The 19,936-nt window shown below is 36.1% G+C and overlaps 1 protein-coding gene across 4 annotated transcripts in view; it reads left to right on the top strand.

Annotated features, from left to right (window-relative positions):
• The window catches only part of LOC123688747 (insulin gene enhancer protein ISL-1), a 78,412-nt gene that overhangs the window by 40,089 nt on the left and 18,387 nt on the right, over positions 1-19,936 (top strand). For all 4 annotated transcript variants that reach the window (XM_045627396.1, XM_045627394.1, XM_045627393.1 and 1 more), the window contains exons 2-3: positions 11,057-11,249; positions 17,626-17,939. In XM_045627396.1, the coding sequence (XP_045483352.1) occupies positions 11,083-11,249; positions 17,626-17,939 (481 nt within the window). In that variant the 5' untranslated portion in view covers positions 11,057-11,082. The remainder of the gene's footprint in view (positions 1-11,056; positions 11,250-17,625; positions 17,940-19,936) is intronic.

Raw genomic sequence — 19,936 nt, 5'->3', positions numbered from 1 at the left:
GGCGGCAGGGCATGCCCTGCTCGTAATCATGTCGATGGACACGCCGATAGCCGGGGAGACTGGACGATAGGACGGATCGTGTTGGCAGGCGGACGCGAAACCGTGTAGTCGATACCGCCGCACAGGGTTGAGCCCGATAGGATGCGTTGTGTTCGATATTTGAAGTCGAATAGATTGGATTGAATTCGTAATTCACCTTAATTTAAACAATTTCGAGAAATTATCCAACGGTGTTAGGTCACACAATATAGGTGGCCAACTTCATTAAGGGTCGGTGTTATGAAGAATAGTCGGCGGTTCAACCGTTACGTCAACTATCAAATTCCTTACTAGAAATACGGAATTTGGTAGTTGACGCACGGTTCAACCGACGGTTATCCTTCATCATACCGGCCCTTAAAGTTTCTGAAATATTTCGTGTTTTCCTATTGTATGAAGTTCGAAGTGGACCTAATATTCAAGTGAAGTTGTACATACTGAAGTGTACTCTAAACCGAAGAATCGTTATGAGCGTCTAATGAATGTTTCAATTACTATGTTACCTACAGAGGCAACCCAAATTATCGCCACTATTTATTATCCCTACTACCAATCACATCTCTCAATACCCTACTCAGACCACCTTTCAATCTTACACAAAGAACCGTGAACAGTGGATTTTTAATGTGATCACAGCAAAAATTAGTATAGTATTTACAATTACATTGGGGCCTACAATTTTGCTTCCGCCGTTTTTTTCCGAAATTCGAGGCTTTATTTTAAAAAACTGGTTATACATTTATGATTCAAAATATTATCCATAGCTGGCCACTACTTTCTCCCATCTTTCGGGCTGCGTAAGAAAAAAAAACTGGTCATCTTTTGAATCAATCAACGGATCGATCCAAGTTTTTACTTCTTCCTAAGACCGGAAGTTCTGGTCAGCTAGGCCGTGTGCCATTGATCGGAAGAAGTGAAAGTCCCATGGAGCAACGTCTGGAAAATACAGCGGTTGAAGTAGGACTTCCCATTTCAACGTTTCCAAGTATGTTTAAATCCACTATTTACGGTTCTTTGTATAAAAGTGAAAGTTAGTCTGAGTACATAAGTATTGAGTATAATGTGATTGGTAGTAGCGTTGGGTATTTGTGAATACCTTTAATACTGTTTCATTATCATTAGTTTCTTAATAGAATAGTGAAATATTCCACCAATAAAATATCTGAAATCGTTTCCAACTTCTAATTTCCATTCTAAATGTTTCTTAAATCTGCCTGGATCTATACTGTATAGTCCGAATGGAATAAGGAAAATCGCCTGTTTAATTCTTTTTTTTCTCCATTTGATATGAAATATCAACGGACTACACTGACCACTATTGTAGAGTTCTCTATTCAACTAGATATCAATGATTTTATGCTTTGATGTGGTATTTCCTTGAAAGAAGACAAGGCCGGGGTTATCTAGGACTAGAATACAAGAAATATCCACGGCAAATATTGACTCAATCGTCGATGTTTTTCTGTGCGTGCGGTTGAGAATACAGCTTGTAATCCTTGTAATAGTTTATCAAATACACGTTGAGCAAACGTAAATCGATGTTAGTTGTTTGAGTTTATATAAAAAATTATGGTCAGTTTGCGAATTAGAATAGGTCATGAAATAAGTTTCCATATTCATGTAGATTCATTTTGAAATGGTTTGGCGCTTTTTAACAGGACAGATTCGAAGGAAATGAGAAAACAATACAACTGTTGATTTCGATCATCTCGCATTTTTGGTTCATTATTTTATTTATTGATTTTGAGACATTATGTTTGTTAATGGGCCAAATTTGACTACAGATTCGATCAGGATGAAATATCGCCATTAAATGTGAAATAACAATTTGAAAATTCAGGAGGAATTTAATGTGGATGAAATCTACATAATCAAAGAAAATTTGAGAGGAATATCCAAAATAAAATTACAAAATATTTCTGTTACCTCAAAAGCGACTGAAATGGGATTCTGAGTTTCCTGTTTGAATATGAAAAACAATTAGAAGCTTCATGTGAGATTTCAAGGTGCTCACATCATCAGAACCATAGAAAATTTAAAATAATATTGTAAAAAATACCAAATATTTCAATGATAACAGATCCGATAGGGTTGAGATTTTGGATGTATACAGGACATGTTTGTCTTCGACTTGTACATAAATTTTAACAGTAGATTCTTGAAATCAATAGGAACACTTATTCCTTTACAATTTTTTTTTAATTCCCTAACTGAAAAAACTCAGCCATTTTTAATTTTCATAAATAGCTATATCATCCCTGGAAACATGCACACCGATATTCTTCCAAGCATAAGATATACCATTTTCTTAAAATGGGCGTAAGAAGCTGTGCGTTTTCAAGGTGTATACAGTTGGCATCTCCGATACGTCATAGGTCACGTCATGCATTTGCTAATTTAAATATGCTATAAGAATTTGTGTTGTGAACACTTGCTCTATATTGTCGATGGTCTTATTTTGATTGAAATACACATGATAATAAATAATTGGATATGAATATCAGGGTTAATATGGTATTCGTTATTATTATCGAAAATTAAATATGAACGAAGTAAAGAATATTCAATATTCGTCTCCAACAAAATTATGGTTACTCATTTATCGTAAGTATTATAAATACTACTTCGTTCACCAAATGGAATGAAAAAAGTGATTTTAAGCTCATTTTTAAGAAAATGGTGCTAAGGGTGACAGTTTATTATGAAAATTTAAAATGGCTCTAGTAATAAATAAAACATATTGTTAGATGGCTGACTTTCAACTAAGCATATGACGTTTCGGATGACAGTTCTGCTTGACATATGTCATTGAAGTAGAACTGTGAAATCGGACCACGACATGGATAACACAGTACAAATTCCAGATATCAATAAACGATCTGGAAGCTTATCCTCTTTTCAACACCCAATTACCGTTTATACCCGGGAGTTTTAAGCCCGCCACTCACGAAGCGTTTTTTCGAGACTTTGAACGCCAAGCGTCCAAGAGATTCCAGTCGGGCAGTCAAGTTCATTCTCTGATTTACAGTCGTGCGGTCGTGTCCCGAGCTGCCCAACTGTAAAATTATCCGAACGCTCGAACATGGAAGCCTCGTGAGTGGCTGCCTTTACAGGCATATGTGGTCTCCATGTGTAATAGGCGCAGGAATGAAAAAGCTCTCAAAAAAACTGTTTTTTCATTTTTCAAACAGTTTAACCCGTAGATATACAAAACTCGAAAACAACTAAACTTGCCGTAGAATTGGCACCGCGCAATCGTCCTCTACCTTCAATTCCGAATCGGACAGCTACAATTGAAACGTTCCACAGTGCGCAATTTATCGGACACTTACATAATTAGAACGCGGACATGCATATCTAATCGTCGGAATAGTTGGAAGCGTCAGAGCCGTTCGTTTCAATATCGGACGTTAGTTGGCCGGGCTCGGCGCGGCGCAAATATAATTGATGGCCCGATCCAAGACGCCATAATTCAAAGGCACACCACCGAGAACGGCGTTCCGCTATCTGACAGCGGCGCCAGTACGCGAGAACCCATCTGACCGAGCCATTCGCTTTCTTCTCTCTCCCTAACGTCGGGCCACTCGAAAATAACGACTTTATCCGATTTTATATATCAATGGCCATTATTCAGTTTCCTACGCTGAACTATCTCTAACTTTTAATGGTTTGCTTTCTGGCAGACCTCTATCGGGAGTAGAAGGATGTGGTTTTATTTTCGGACGAGTTTCGGATGATGTTTTTTTCTTTCTGCGTGACTGAAATGCCTGTTGAGGAGTCGAGTGGTTTTTGCGTTGGTATAGGGTGGAAGTTGCGATTTATTTATGATTTCGACGTATACAGGATGTGTCAAAATAAAACGTTGGAGGTACAAAGGAAAATGGGAGATTCCTTGAATAATTTTCTAAAAAAAAAGGTCTATAAACATGTGGTTTCAGATCGTTGATTGATATCTAGAGTTTGTAGAAATTTAGCAATGGCATGACGTCATCGATGACGTATCGGAGATGCCAACTACTGTATCCACCTTGAAAACGCATACAAAACTGGTCAATTTCTCTATTTTGTGAGAAGAGACAGATGTGGTTTTATTTTCGGACGAGTTTCGGATGATGTTTTTTTCCTTTTGGCGTGACTGAAATGCCTGTTGAGCAGACGAGTGGTTTTTGCGTTGGTATAGGGTGGAAGTTGCGATTTATTTATGATTTCGACGTATACAGGATGTGCCAAAATAAGACGTTAAAAACAGGGTTTCCTGAATCTGAGGTACGAAGGAAAATGGGAAATTCCTTTATTGATTTCAAGATAAAAAGTTCTATAAACGCGTTTCCCAGATTTCAGATCATTGATTGATACCTAGAATTTGTAGATATTTAGCAATGGCATGACGTCACCGATGACGTGTCGGAGATGCCAACAACTGTATCCACCTACAAAACGCACACAATACTGGCCATTATTCATTTTCCTACGCTGAACTATCTCTAACTTTTAGTGATTCCCTTTCTGGCAGACCTCTATCGGGAGTAGAAGGATGTGGTTTTATTTTCGGACGAGTTTCGGATGATGTTTTTTTCCTTTCTGCGTGACTGAAATGCCTGTTGAGGAATCGAGTGGTTTTGCGTTGGTAGGGTGGAAGTTGGAAGTTGCGATTTATTTATGATTTTGACGTATACAGGATGTGCCAAAATAAAACGTTAAAAACAAGAATGGGATATTACTTGAATTATTTCAAGAAAAAAGTTCTTTGAACTTGGGCCCACAAACGCGTTTCCCAGGTTTCAGATCGTTGATTGATATCTAGAATTTGTAGATATTTAATTTAGCAATGCATGACGTCACCGATGACGTATCGGAGATGCCAACTACTGTATCCACCTTGAAAACGCACACAAAATTGGTAAATTTCTATAGGTTGTGTTGTCAGCCTTTTAGTGTGTTGCCGATGTACATATTGAAAAATTACCTAGTGTTCCTAACCACGCTCTTTCAGAAACATTATTCTTTTTCAAAATCTCATTCAAATTCATTCATCTCGAAGTTATTTAAGTAAAATCGAAATATCTCAGAAACGGCAAGTTTTAGTCATATGAAACTTTGAACAAACTTGGGTTCCTTCATATCATCCAATCTGAAAATTCAATGAAAAACAGAGTGTTCTATAGGAAAATATATGTGTTTGGTTATTCACATTTTCTAGTACACCCTGTGCATTTCTCAAATAATTTAAGAATGTAGCTCTAATGGATCCTAATGATCGAAAATTTCAGAACTTAACGGTAATGGTGGAACACCTTGAATTATATTATTGTTATAGGATTTTCATTAGTTTGCACAAATATGATCTCTTCCGACGAATGTGGTAACATTTCTATTGCAATGCAAAGTTCAAGACAAGAGTCTTTGTTCGATATTTTTAATAATAGAAAACCCCACTTGAGATGAACTGGCAATAATGGGCATTGTAAACAAACAAAATGACATTATCATTAGTATAGGGTCCAGAGGTGTGAACACCTTCAAGATTTCAAGTTTATCTGGTGATCATTGCCTATACTTCCTTTGCAAAATCGCCACTACATTTCTTCTTTGCATGGTAGAGATAATTTCACAACGCACCTTTTTGCTAGGTACCTCCCTACTTCGATCAATATTCAAATCATAAAACTTCTTTCATCCCTCCTTCAGAACTCACCGTCTAAAATCACTCCGTAACAGCCAGACAAGAAGATGATCTCATCTAACATCCACTCCTTTCTTCGGGATCAAAGTGGCATGAAAATGTGAAAGATATACGGCTCATTGTGATAACTATGGAATTAGAGAGTTCCATTTCTGAAGTGAAAGGTATAGTCAAAACACGCATTAAGCGTTTAAATAAGAGAGGCTGGCGTCTCGAGTGTCATCGGGTGAGAAGCTACAATCAAAGGTATCAAAGAAGGTATCCCACAGTTCGCAGGAGGGTGCTAATAATGCCCCGTCTGGCCGACAGCTACCGGCTTGCGTTACCTGCCCGATTATGGCTCATTTTATGTCCTACTGTGATGATTTCCACGGCCACCCGTTATTGTTTGATGGGGGTCATCGTGGTGACATTCGGAGGTGGTATTTTGATTTTTATTGATATTAGAGTGGTAATATACGAGTCGGGGAGTACGTTCTGAATGATCCGGATATAAATAATAAATTTTTACAAGCACTCATGTCCGTAAAGAAATAAATCTATAAAAAAATTGGAATATATAAAATACACGAAAAAAATTAGATATATTAACAGAAGAAATCATCAATTCGAAAACAAAATAAACAAGATCATTAAAAACGATTTTACACAAAACATTGAAGAGTCGAATGTTACCATTCTCTGTTGTCTCAGTTTGAAGCTATTCAAATACTATACTTTGAAATATGGCTCACCTATCAATATAAATTTTATAACAAATGAATTCAAAATTTGTTTCAGTCCCGAAGAATTTCCAAATTTCTATTCGGTGCTGCGAAGGATCTTGAAGAATCTTTCCATATATTAAAGGGTGTTTTTTTAGAGCAATAGAACTTTAAATTGCAATAAAACAACGATGGATTATTCGATTGACATGAATTTTATTTATCCGCTAGATAATCTTGTGGCATTACATTTTAAATATGATTTCTGGCATATGACCGCCACGGCTGGCTCGGATGTAGTCCAATCTGAACGTCCAATTTTCGATGACTTTTTCCAATATTTGTGGCCGTATATCGGCAATAACACGGCGAATGTTGTCTTCCAAATGGTCAAGGGTTTGTGGCTTATCCGCATAGACCAATGGCTTTACATAGCCCCACAGAAAGTAGTCTAGCGGTGTTAAATCACAAGATCTTGGAGGCCAATTCACAGGTCCAAAACGTGAAATTAGGCGGTCATCAAACGTGTCTTTCAATAAATCGATTGTGGCACGAGCTGTGTGACATGTTGCGCCGTCTTGTTGGAACCACAGCTCCTGGACATCATGGTTGTTCAATTCAGGAATGAAAAAGTTAGTAATCATGGCTCTATACCGATCACCATTGACTGTAACGCTCTGGCCATCATCGTTTTTGAAGAAGTACGGACCAATGATTCCACCAGCCCATAAAGCGCACCAAACAGTCAGTTTTTCTGGATGTAACAGTGTTTCGACATACACTTGAGGATTAGCTTCACTCCAAATTTGGCAATTTTGTTTGTTGACGTAGCCATTCAACCAGAAGTGCGCTTCATCGCTAATGGACGTAGTGCGCAATACGTATTCCGCACAGAACCATTATTTTCGAAATAAAATTGCACTATTTGCAAGCGTTGTTCAGGCGTGAGTCTATTCATGATGAATTGCCAAACTTAACTGAGAATAAATCACTTGACAGCTGTTAAATCTTGAACAGTAATGCCAACTTAAAGTTATATACCTCGAAAAAAACACCCTTTCTTATTTACGGTTTTTATCGTATGTTAGGTTCAGCAGTAGCTACGAACCTGTTTTCCTCTAAACATGGAAGAAACAATTCCCACCGCTACAGATATAGGATTAGGTTTTCGCCAATAGTATGGTGTTTCCCAGATTTTGCCATCAAACAACTAACTTTTTGAGAATCTTTTAGTCCATTTTTATTTTGTTTTGTATCATAAAACTTTTATGTTGTTTCAACTACTTTTGAGGTCTTCTAAGAGACGATTAAAGTACTATAAAACCTAATTATAAATACAACTGTTCATATAATTTTTTATTTCAAATTCATTCATCAGCCTGTAGTGTTTTTCAATTTTCCTCTTAGGCTGCTCATTGAGGAAAATTGATCAAGATATCAAGATAAACAGAATTTCCTTCTGTAACCATCGCCTAGCTAGACCTTGGAACCGTGAATATTTCGTTTAACCGTCGATGTGGAAGCATGGCCAGGATATCCCCATGATTTTCTCCGCTTGTGAACCCATTTTCGTCTCCAGCACAATACTATGCAGAAATCCCTTTCGCCTTTGCCTTGAAAGCAGCTGTTCACAAGCAAATAAACGCCGTTCAACATCTCTCGGCTTCAACTCCTACGGCACCCAATTTCCTTGTTTCTGAATCATTCCCATGACTTTCAGCCGTTTTGAAATGGCTTGTTGCGTCACTCCCATTGGTCCTGCCAATTCTTGTTGCGTTTGACACGAGTCTTGATCAAGTACTGTCTCCAATTCTGCATGTTCGAAAACCTTTTCTCTTCCACCGTCATGCTGGTGTTCTCGTTATCATGTTTACGAACAAAAATCCCGATTTAATCTCATCCGACCACGGATCCTTCTTCTGTGAGCCACATCTTACTCTTTGAGACTATTCCCTGTTCAAAGTTAGAATTTTATAGCAGACATCGTGACAAAATGATCTGTTCAAAGAACAAGCACTCAGAAATCATCAAAATAAATCAGGGTTGTCTTAACACATTACATCGGTACTTGGTTTTGATTTCGCACATCCAGAAAAAGACTTGGAAACGATTAATCGCAGCCAGTCTACACAGATCATAACATTGGAAGCGCCAGTGCACGATCCTCGTAAATGATAAAGGGTAGAGATCGATATGCTTATTTTTACTCTCTCGATCGCTGTCCGAACGCAGTTCACTTTGCAATCAATCTCGATCAACAAGCCGGGCATAAAGATTGTTTATGGCCAAGTCGTCAGACATTTGATGGATGCGGGAGTGCATTAAATGGAATTTCACAGGCTCGCACTGCCCTGTGTTTACATTGAAGTAATGCAAATGCATTTAGAGCGCTGACAGCCGCCTCGTTATAGAAATAAACATTTAGCGAGAGACTATGATGATGTGCCTCGGTGTTGAATGTGATAGGAACACGTGTTGCTAACCTAACTATTATAAATAAATGGCTTTTACCTCACCGACAAATTTCCATTAGGACTGGGCCTTAATTGACTTCCGATATAACTGTCAAGTCATAGACGCGTATTTTTACTCGGCGTATCGACCACCGATGTCGAATTTCGAGAATATTACTTATTTTCGGCCACGCGGGATTTCTCAGCTGTTTTCAAACGAGAACGATTCTTGTTGGTTTTCGGCAATTGCTTGACATCAACTAATAAATAAAGGGTGTTTTTTTTTAAAGCTATAGAACTTTAAATTGCAATAAAACAACGATGGATTATTCGATTGACATGAATTTTATTTATCCGCAAGATAATCTTGTGGCATTACATTTTAAATATGATTTCTGGCATATGATCGCCACGGCTGGCTCGGATGTAGTCCAATCTGGACGTCCAATTTTCGATGATTTTTTCCAACATTTGTGGCCGTATATCGGCAATAACACGACGAATGTTGTCTTCCAAATGGTCAAGGGTTTGTGGCTTGTCCACATAGACCAATGACTTTACATAGCCCCACAGAAAGTAGTCTAGCGGTGTTAAATCCCAAGCTCTTGGAGGCCAATTCACAGGTCCAAAACGTGAAATTAGGCGGTCACCAAACGTGTCTTTCAATAAATCGATTGTGGCAAGAGCTGTGTGACATGTTGCGACGTCTTGTTGGAACCACAGCTCCTTGACATCATGGTTGTTCAATTCAGGAATGAAAAAGTTAGTAATCATGGCTCTATAGTCTATACCTATCTCCATTGACTGTAACGTTCTGGTCATCATCGTTTTTGAAGAAGTACGGACCAATGATTCCACCAGGCCATAAAGCGCACCAAACAGTCAGCTTTTCTGGATGTAAGGGTGTTTCGACATACACTTGAGGATTATCTTCACTCCAAATGCGGCAGTTTTGTTTGTTGACGTAGCCATTCAACCAGAAGTGCGCTTCATCGCTAAACAAAATAAAATGGACGTAGTGCGCGATACGTATTCCGCACAGAACCATTATTTTCGAAATGAAATTGCACTATTTGCAAGCGTTGTCTAGGCGTGAGTCTATTCATGATGAATTGCCAAACCAAACTGAGAATAAATCACTTGACAGCTGTTGAATCGGTCGCCACCTTGAACAGTAATGCCAACTTAAAGTTATATACCTCGAAAAAAAAACACCCTTTACATAGGCGTGAAACTTTGCTTTCGACGTTTTTTCCATAGATCGAGGCTTTATTGTAAATAAATAGTTATACATTTATGATTCAAAGTGTTGTCCATCGCTGATTGATTCAGTCGGTTAAACAACTTCTAATATACTACGCCGAGCTGGTCCCACCATACTGTGCATTACCTTGGAACAGTGAATATTCGGTTTCGCCGTCGACGTGGAAGCATGGCCGGGATATCCCCTTGATTTTCTGCGCTTGGGATTATCGTAATGAACTCATTTTGTTCAACATTTTTCGGCTTCAATTCGTACGGTACCCAATTTCCTCGTTTCTGAATCATTCCCATGACTTTCAGGCGTTTCGAAATGGCTTGTTGCGCACTCCCAATGATCCTGCCAATACTTGTTGCGTTTGACACGAGTCTTGATCAAGTAATGCCTCCAATTCTTCATCTTCGAAAACCTTCTCTCTTCCACCGCCATGCTGGTCAAAATCAACGTTTTTGAAGCGTTGAAACTACTTTCGGCACGTTCTTTCACTAGGTATTTGAGAGCATTCGATGAGCCTCAGCCGCAGATTTCTTCATATTAAAGCAGAAAATTAAAACCTCCCGCAAATGACAAAATTTGGATCATAAGCTGATATCTTCAATCGAGAATAACTTTATGATGCATACACCAATCGACTAATATTTCGATGGCGTTATGTTGTGAACATAATGCAATCGACCTAAATTTATTGTATGACATCTACGATCTATTTATTTCGACTTCCATTCACCGCTAGAGCCATCTATTGCAAAACGCCGGAAGCAAAGTTGTACACCTAATTTCTGGGCTAGGTAGTGCCAAAAATGTACAAAATGAACACAGAAAAAGTGACTAAGATATCTACTTGTGAGTCCTCTGAATTCAGACTGATTTGAATGAGACTGACCATTTCGACTTATCAATTTTTTTTTTGTTACAGAAAAGTCTCAAAGGCTGAGCCACTGCATGGGATGTGGGGGTCAAATTCACGATCAGTACATACTCAGGGTTGCACCGGACCTAGAATGGCACGCTGCTTGTCTGAGATGTCAAGAGTGTCAACAGTTTCTAGACGAGAAATGCACCTGTTTTGTTAGAGATGGAAAAACTTATTGTAAAAGGGACTATGTGAGGTATGTGAAAAGTTTACTTATTTGTTTCAAAATTAAAAAAAAAATTGAATTGAGAATTATTCCTTGAGTGTCTTCAGGAGGAATTATGTAGATTCAGTTGAAATATCTGATATTATATATCTGAGTTATAAATTATGACTTTAACAGTATAATTAGTAGAATTGTATTCATATTCAAACGAATTCTTTCGACAAATGAATTTAATATTGACTGCAGATGAGGATATGAAGCAGTAAAAACTGAAATCTTATTAAATCTTCTCAAGAATTTGGAACTGTTCCAATTGTAGCTAATTAGTGAAAAGTGAGTCTAAAAAACTTCGAAAATAATCGACATAAAACTAACTTTTTATTACGTTTCTGTAAAAACACACAGGAAATAATGTTATTAAATAGATACTTTAAATTAGTTTTGGCAACGTCACTGAGAACTAATTTTGACAACTCTGTGAGGAAATTATGTGATTACCTTTTTACGATTCCATTATGGGCCGATATCAAAAGAAGGACGTCGTTCTTTATTGTTAAGCCAAATTGGAGATTTATTGAGCACTTCCCTTCGTGACAAATGAACCAATTAATCTTGATTGACTGCTACTTTTTTATTCATATGTTTATTTTAGTCATAGGTCTGAATTTTCGTTTATTATTTCCAATGGGAATATTCCGATAAAATTCTATTGAATTTTACTGATACTATCAGTTATAAAGCATTACTCTTCCGTGATTACATTTGCTATCTTTTTGAGATTTTGCGTCTAGGCCTATAGGCATACAGGGTGAGTCTTTGACTGTACAAATATTTCAACAGTAGATTCTAGAGGTCAAAAGAAACACATTTTTGCTTTACCATTTTTTTTATTCGGTCTAGATGAAATTATATAACCATTTAAAATTTCCATAATGAGCTATGCTTCCAATGCAAACCTGCACACTTATGTTTTTCCAACCATAAGATACAGCATTTTAACTGGAAATAAGCTACTGTATTAGAAAAAAAAAATCATGAATTCATTTTTTATTTTTCATTTGGCGTACGAAGTTGTATTTACAAAATCACACAATACGAATAGGGATTCATCAAGCCAAGTAGCTTGACATTTTAACCAACTACTTGAAAATCAAGATCGTGAAAAATTACACACGTGAGCTTGGATTGACTTGATTTTAGATATTTATTACTTGACTTGATATCAAGGTACATGTTTTAACTTGAGCTTGATATGCACGCGTCGCACGGCATATATTTCTGTAACCTTATGCGCGCTTAGACTGAATAAGGGGATTCCTCGATCGCCGAGAGACTGGAGCATTCGCCAGTGTGACTTTATTAGTAGTTTTCTCGAATTTTTATGAAATCTTTTGGTAGATTTTGGTAGTTTCAGAAATATGTTTCCAAACTTGGCCAAAATGGCCAAGGATTTTCTTCAACGCCAGCATCTTCAGCTCCTGAAGAAAGACAATTTTCCAGAGCTGCTCTTACAGTTACAAAAACTTGAATAGGTTAGGCGATAAATCTATAGGATGCCTCATGTGTCTAAGATCTTGGATTGAAAATTATGGAATCAAACAAACCTGGAGGTTTCTCGATATAAAGAAACTTTATTTTTTCATTATTTCTTATTTTGTTATGATTCATAGTGATTTAATTTATGTTTCTATTTCAAAATAGTTGATATTTTCGGTTCTTTTATATAATAAGAATAAATTAAAGTGATTGATGTGATATATGGATGTGACACTACTCAAAAAACTGCTAAAAATCAAGTAGCTTGATATGATTCAAGTTCTTGATAAATTAATACTTGACTTGAGATTGAAAGACTACTACTACTTGGCTCAAGTCAAGTTTTGATGTATTGTAATGGTCATAATGAAGAAACCGGAAGATTTTAAAAACTATATTACAATTTTTTTTCTTCGATAGAACCATTTTTTTCGCGGATTTTCAACAGCGTGTATTTTTTTGAAATAGTAAAGGAAAAAAGTGTGTTTTTTCACCCCAGTAATCTACGCTATATAGAATAACCATTTCAAGTTTTCCGTGCAAAATTTTGTATTAATAACGTCGTCAGAACTACAAAACGTTTTCAAACAGAATGTTGAACAAAAAATGAGAATTGTACTGGCGTGAAGTCAAGATATTTCGAGCGCTGCTTCATGCACCTATTCTATACATTCATGTGGTCTCCGAGTACAAGAGTTTCTGGCATAAGTTTAGTGCTTTACTCATTTTTTAAGAATCCTTTCACATATTATTTTCTAAGATCATTACTTCGTGTATTTTTTATAAGGTCCACTAGACCATTCCAAATGTTTATTATCGAAAATAACAAACCAATAACCACCAACACGTTCGGAAAAACCTCTTGTTCCTAACCCTCATTGACATTTGCTTTGACTAATCGAATTTTTTCGTTTTCGGTATTGACGTTAACATCTTGTCGTGGAGCAGGGGTGACATCTGGTTGTTTATTCAGGACTTCCCCGTGGTGGATCTTGTTGTGTTTGACCGCGGCTGTCTCCGTTGGTGGGCCAGGTGGCCAATATCGGTACATTTGGTGTCGACAAACGGGCCGAATACGAAAAATGTCACGGCTCCGAATTTCATCGGATTTCTAACACGCTGTGCATATCTTGTTACGACTAAATTAGGTGGACAATGCCGAAATGTATGGGACAGAGTTAAAAAAAGATCGACGGCCTTGCTGCGCTGCCTACAGTTGTTCACGAAGTTGAACGATGCTGATCGAAAAAATAACGATGTAGGTGCAGATTGATAGAAATTTAATGGTTCTGCAAATATGGAAAAAAGTATAAAGCTCGAATTGGTCTGCTTGATGGAGGCAATCTAATATAAATATCAAAATTAAGAATTCTTTTTGTTAAAAAAATAATCATCCAAAATTATAAGAATGGAGTAAACGGTTAATAAATTGAATAACTAAATTTACATAGAGACAGACGTACGTTTCGGAATTTTTATATTTTTCAATACAGTTTTTCCTCCTTTATCAGTTGCTTATAGTTCAAAAAACTGAGTTTAAAAACTTATAACTGGTTCTTTGACCTGTAATGTATTGTAATATTGATTAGAATCAACATCAACCAAAAGATATAAGAATGAATTCTGTAACATTGTCATTTCATCTGTAAATGTAGAGTTGCATATATATTTCACAGAAGAGTAACAGAGAAGATCTATGACTACCTGTTAAACTTGATATGGCTACAATCTTTTCATTCAGTGGAAAAATTCAAACTTGTAGATGCTGATTGATAGAAATTGAATTGTTATGCAAAAATGAAAAAAAAATTATAAAGCTCAAATTAGTCTGCTTGATGGAGGCAATCTTATATAAATATCAAAATTAGAATCCTTTGTGTCAAAAATAGAATTATCCAAAACTATAAGAATGGAGTAAACGGTTAATAAATTGAATAACTAATAAATAGCCGACGTACGTTTCGGAATTTTATATTTTTCAATAAAATTTTTCCTCCTTTATCAATATCTTATAGTTGAAAAAACTGAGTTTTTTCTGTGACGGGAAAAAAAATTGACATTTTATCTCTGTTGACAGGTAACAAAATATGACTTTTCACGAAATTACTTTTTTCCCCGGGAAAAAAGTGAGTACTTTTTTCCCGGATATATATTGATCTACATATAGATAAAGGAATAATAATAATTCGACCTCACTATTGATGGCTTTTGTTGTTGTGCCAATTCCGAAAAATAAGCCAGTTACACTGTCTCCGAGAAAGAACTGCATGTCTTTTTCATTTTCCATTCCATAAATCTTGAATACGCGGTTTCGTAAATTTTCCGCGATTTAGCTGGCAACAATTTTCGTGACGCTACTTGATCTGCTTCTATCAACTCCAGTGGAGTCAGAGAAAACTCGGAATCAGACATTTTTTAACTTTATATTATTCAACAAAATAACTACTAAACAATTATTACTGAGTTCGCAATTTTTGGAACTAATCACAAAATTGAATTGACAGATATTTGATTACTTTGAAGTTTCCCTTAGCAACGCAGGTCTATTTGCAGCTTACTAGTTTAAAAATTCAAAATTCATATCGATAACATTCTGACTTTAATATATTGTAATAATATGTTCTTTCACTATTTTGTCGTTTTTCCTGTCACAGAAAAAAATAGTGTATTATACACGGGAAAAATATTAGATTTTAGCTCTCGGTTTTTTGTCTCCCTCCACTTCGCGTCGGGAGACAACATAAACTCGAGCTAAAATCTAATACTTTTTTCCCTTGTATAATAAATAACTATTACAAACTTATAACTTGTAATCTGATAATTTGAAATATTGATAAGAGCCAACATCAACCGAAAGATATAAGAATAAATCCTCTTACATTTCAATTGTAAATGTTCCTATTTCAATTGTAAATGTAGATTGCATATCTAATTCACAGAAGAGTTAGAGAGAAGATCTATGACTAGCTGTTGAACTTGTGATCGATAGAATCTTTTTATTTATTTTCATTCACTTAGACTATGATGTCTTCGAATGCAAGTTAGTGAAATTAATGTATATACAAGCTTGTGAATTTAGTCTGTTTCTTGAATCATAAAACACTCATGAGGAAAAGTTGTATTAAAAAAATACAAGAATCCGAAACTTACGTTGTCTTCATGTTAATTTAGATATTCAATTTATTAATCGTTCACACAATTTTTACTGCAGTTATGAATAATTTATTTTTCTTTTAGCATTACATTGCGGAAGTTTTATGCGATCCATAGACGTAGTTGATTTTTTTTCAATATACTTACTTATTCATTTTATAGAAAAATAGTGAGGATCAACTGCTTATTCCTTACTCAGTTCAAAAAATGGATAATGATGAATATTTTGCAGTAGATCAAATCTAACGACGGCGACGTCTATGATCAAATTTTATATGAACCATCATCTAACCAATAACTTTTTGACATCAGATAATTGTTTATAATTGGCCTAGGCACGTGGTGAATATAATCGGTTTTACGGAATTCATTGGAAAAAAGCAAAATTATCCATAAATACTACAACTGCAATAAAACTTCTCCAAACCGATAAATTTTGTCGCCAATTAAAAAGTAACTAATTTTGAAGTAAATTCAGATTCTACTATGAATGAGCAGAGGATAGATGTTCTGAATTATTTAATTATATCAATTTTCGAACGACTATCAATGTCATTTTCCTTATCATTTTCAAGTCATGTTCGCTGAAACATTATATTGGGCATAGAACAACGTTGATTCGATTTTCATTACAACAATTACTTATACGACCTTTCATCGGCTATATGTATCAACTCGCTTTGCTCGCCGAAGGGGCGCCGGCCTTTGGACCTCGTCACAATGCCGGTAGATCCCTTACTAGGTATCCGTCAAGAAAAATTTTTTTTTTCGGACACCCAGGATCGTAAGCTGATTTCAGACGATCCACCCGGTATACTCGTTTGATTCTAGGAAGGGTACTGCATATTACTTTTTTCCTAGGACCTACATTTGGGCCCCTACCCACATGCAAATTTTTGATGCAAATAATGTTTGAAAGAATACAAAATTTCTATCATTGAAAAAACAACAAACCTCAAATATCGCGATAATAACGAATCAAATATTATATTGTGGCCCACAGTAGATTTTTCGTCGTGGTACTTTCAAATTGCCCACAGAGAAATAAGACTTGAATCTCAAAATAATCCGCAACACCCCGTATACTCGAAAACCGCGAGGAAAATCGAAGGTTTGGAAGTTTTCCTGAGGCTTAGAGATGATTTCGTGGGGTGTCTTATTCTTGTCATTTTTTCTGTAGATGGTACCGTTTAGACTGTGATTTTGTATACCTTCATACCTAGATTCTTAGCGGAAGGGCTTTATCTAAATAAGAGATGACTTTTTCATTATTTCTTCCACTTATAAAGGCTCAGTTTTCCTAACAAGCACGGAAAGTGGTACTTTCCCGCACGAAATTGTCGTTGTCAACAAGTTGTCACTTTCCGCAAGAGTTGGGAACAAAATTTTTTCTACAAGCGCTTGTGATAAATTGAAACTCAGAAGATTCGATTCATTATTCACACTCACATGAATGACAGACGTAATTCTGCATGTCGTTACCATAGTTATCTCATTCAGAATTCAATGTATTCTTTGATATTTGAGTGCGGAAAAATCCAATGCTTTTTCTTTCCCGCACACATATCCATGCGGAAAAAACATGGCAGGGATTTTTCCCACACTGTGAGGGGAAAGTAACTCTTTGTGTCTCAAAATGTGTGTTGAAAAAGAGTTGAAATTTAATTTAATTTTTTCAAATATTCAATGTTTTATAACCTAGTTTTTTCTGTTACAGGTTATTCGGAGCGAAGTGCGATAAGTGCGGCAGCATTTTCAGCAAAAATGATTATGTGATGCGTGCCAAAAACAAGATTTACCACATCGAATGTTTTCGATGTTGCGCGTGCGCCCGGCCGCTAGTTCCAGGGGACGAGTTCGCGCTGCGCGAGAGTGGCGCCCTCTATTGCAAGGAGGATCACGATGTGATGGAGAGCAAAAGTGGTTCGGCGCCGGCAACGCCGCACGGGGTCCAGACAGAAAGCAACAACAATACTAGTCTCAGCAACAACAATCACAGTAATGCATCCACGGAGTTGGGATGTATGTCAGGTGAGAATGAAGAAAAAGAAAAAGGGATGAAAAAAGAAATAATAATGCGGTTGCTGAAATATATAGGTATGTTACTCACAAAATAAAAATGTCGTGAAATATAATTAACAAAATGGTGAATGCGCCAGGTGTTCATTATTCATTATTGACGTGAAGTAAGAAGCGTTCGTTCACCCATGAATTGGCGCATGAATGAACGAGCGCTCAAGTGAAGTCAATCCGGACTTCACGCCAGTGTTCTCTACATTTTTTTTTCGATTTTCTGCCTGAAATTTCTTTGTTTCTGGCAAGTATATCAACATGAAATTCATGCACGAATCTTAGAATTGTTATTCTATAAACCCGCAAAATCTCAACCAAATCGAAACTCTCGTTAGGAAAGTATTAGGTATTTCTTTTTTGAGTATTCTTCTTGAGTTTTTATGGTTCTGATATGGCTCACTTGAAATTCCTATTTTATATGTAAACTTAAAATCTGAACTCCGTTGATTTGGTCGATATTGGTTCATTTTCTTCAACATTCTTCTTGAATTTTCGGTTTCTGGTTGAGCGATCACTATGAAATTTACATCAAGTTTGAAATTGTTATTTCACATCTTATTACAATAGGTATTCCATTCTGATAGAAGGTTGACAATTATCAAGAGAAAAAAAGTTTTCAAACGACCGTATTTAGGCATTCCCTAGTCCAGTTTTGCCTATTAACCTCGAAATTCTAGATCTTTCCTTACAAGAGTTATCGTGTTTACAGTTGGGCCGACGGACAGAATCAAATTTAATCGTCATCAGCGAATCGAACCCTATCTAGATCTTAGTATTCAATAACAGACATTATGACGAAATGATCTGTTCGGGGAACAACTGCTCAAAAATAAACTGGCAACATGAATTAATCTAGCTGATAAGAATTTCAACATTTACATCTCTTAAAAATAAGCTCCTATTACTATTCTATGCTCCTATTCAATTCATATTCTCTTTCGCAGCAAAATGCGTAAATATACCCCAAATATATTTGTGATTGTAGGTTGTATTTCTGGGAATTTTTCTTTGATTAGCGAATATATATACTTTGAACATACGCATTGCCAAAAACGTATGTTCTTTTGGAATGAAGTTATGTGAAATTGTTTCATATGAAAAGGGATTCACAGCTTGGCTTGGTATTCAAGCTACTTGGCCCAAGCTCAAGTAGCTTGAGCTTGACTTGAAATCAACTCAAGATCAAATCAAGTAGTAGTTTTTCAATGTTAAGTCAAGTACTTGATAAATAGATAATTGACTTAACATTGAAAAACTACTACTTGACTTGATCTAGAGTTAATTTCAAGTCAAGCTCCAGCTACTTGAGCTTGAGTCAAGTGGCTTGAATATCAAGCCAAGCCGTGAATCTGTACATATAAAACAAAATGACAAAATTTGATTGGTTGTTAAAAATTGTCAAAAAATGTTCATCGAAACCAGTCTTGGAAGTTTTCTCATACAATTTTGTGGTAACCAAATGCCTTATTTCACTAGACAAGTAGAATTATCAAATCAGACTCCAGAGATTGAATCGAAAAATCTTATTACATAAATTGTTTGTTGACGATCATAATATAAAGAATCCGATACCCATTGGAAAGTATCGAATATATGTGAAATTATGTAGTAAGCTACTAGATCTGTTGATGTAATCTGAAAACTCATGAAATAGTATTTATTAAATTAGATTGTTGAAATATCCTAGGCAATACCTATGTGAAATGCTAAACAACTTTTACACTCAAACGTCTACGCATTTATCAAAAATTGAAGCTTCAAAAAAATATTTATGAAACAATTTTCTTCACACAAGGAATTGAGATTTGATACTTCAGGATTCCTCTTAGTCTATTCCGATCGAATAATTAACTTTTCAACTTGAAACTGAATTACAATTCGGAAATAACGATTAGAATATGACGCCTAAGCTGAAGTCCTTCTTATTCTCTTTGAATTGATAATCAGCCTAGTTT

This window comes from Harmonia axyridis, chromosome 1 (assembly GCF_914767665.1).
Source record: "Harmonia axyridis chromosome 1, icHarAxyr1.1, whole genome shotgun sequence".
NCBI classification, from domain to species: Eukaryota; Metazoa; Arthropoda; class Insecta; order Coleoptera; family Coccinellidae; genus Harmonia; species Harmonia axyridis.
The sequence above is the reverse complement of the archived record's forward strand: the minus strand, read 5'-3'. Positions and strand labels throughout refer to the sequence as shown.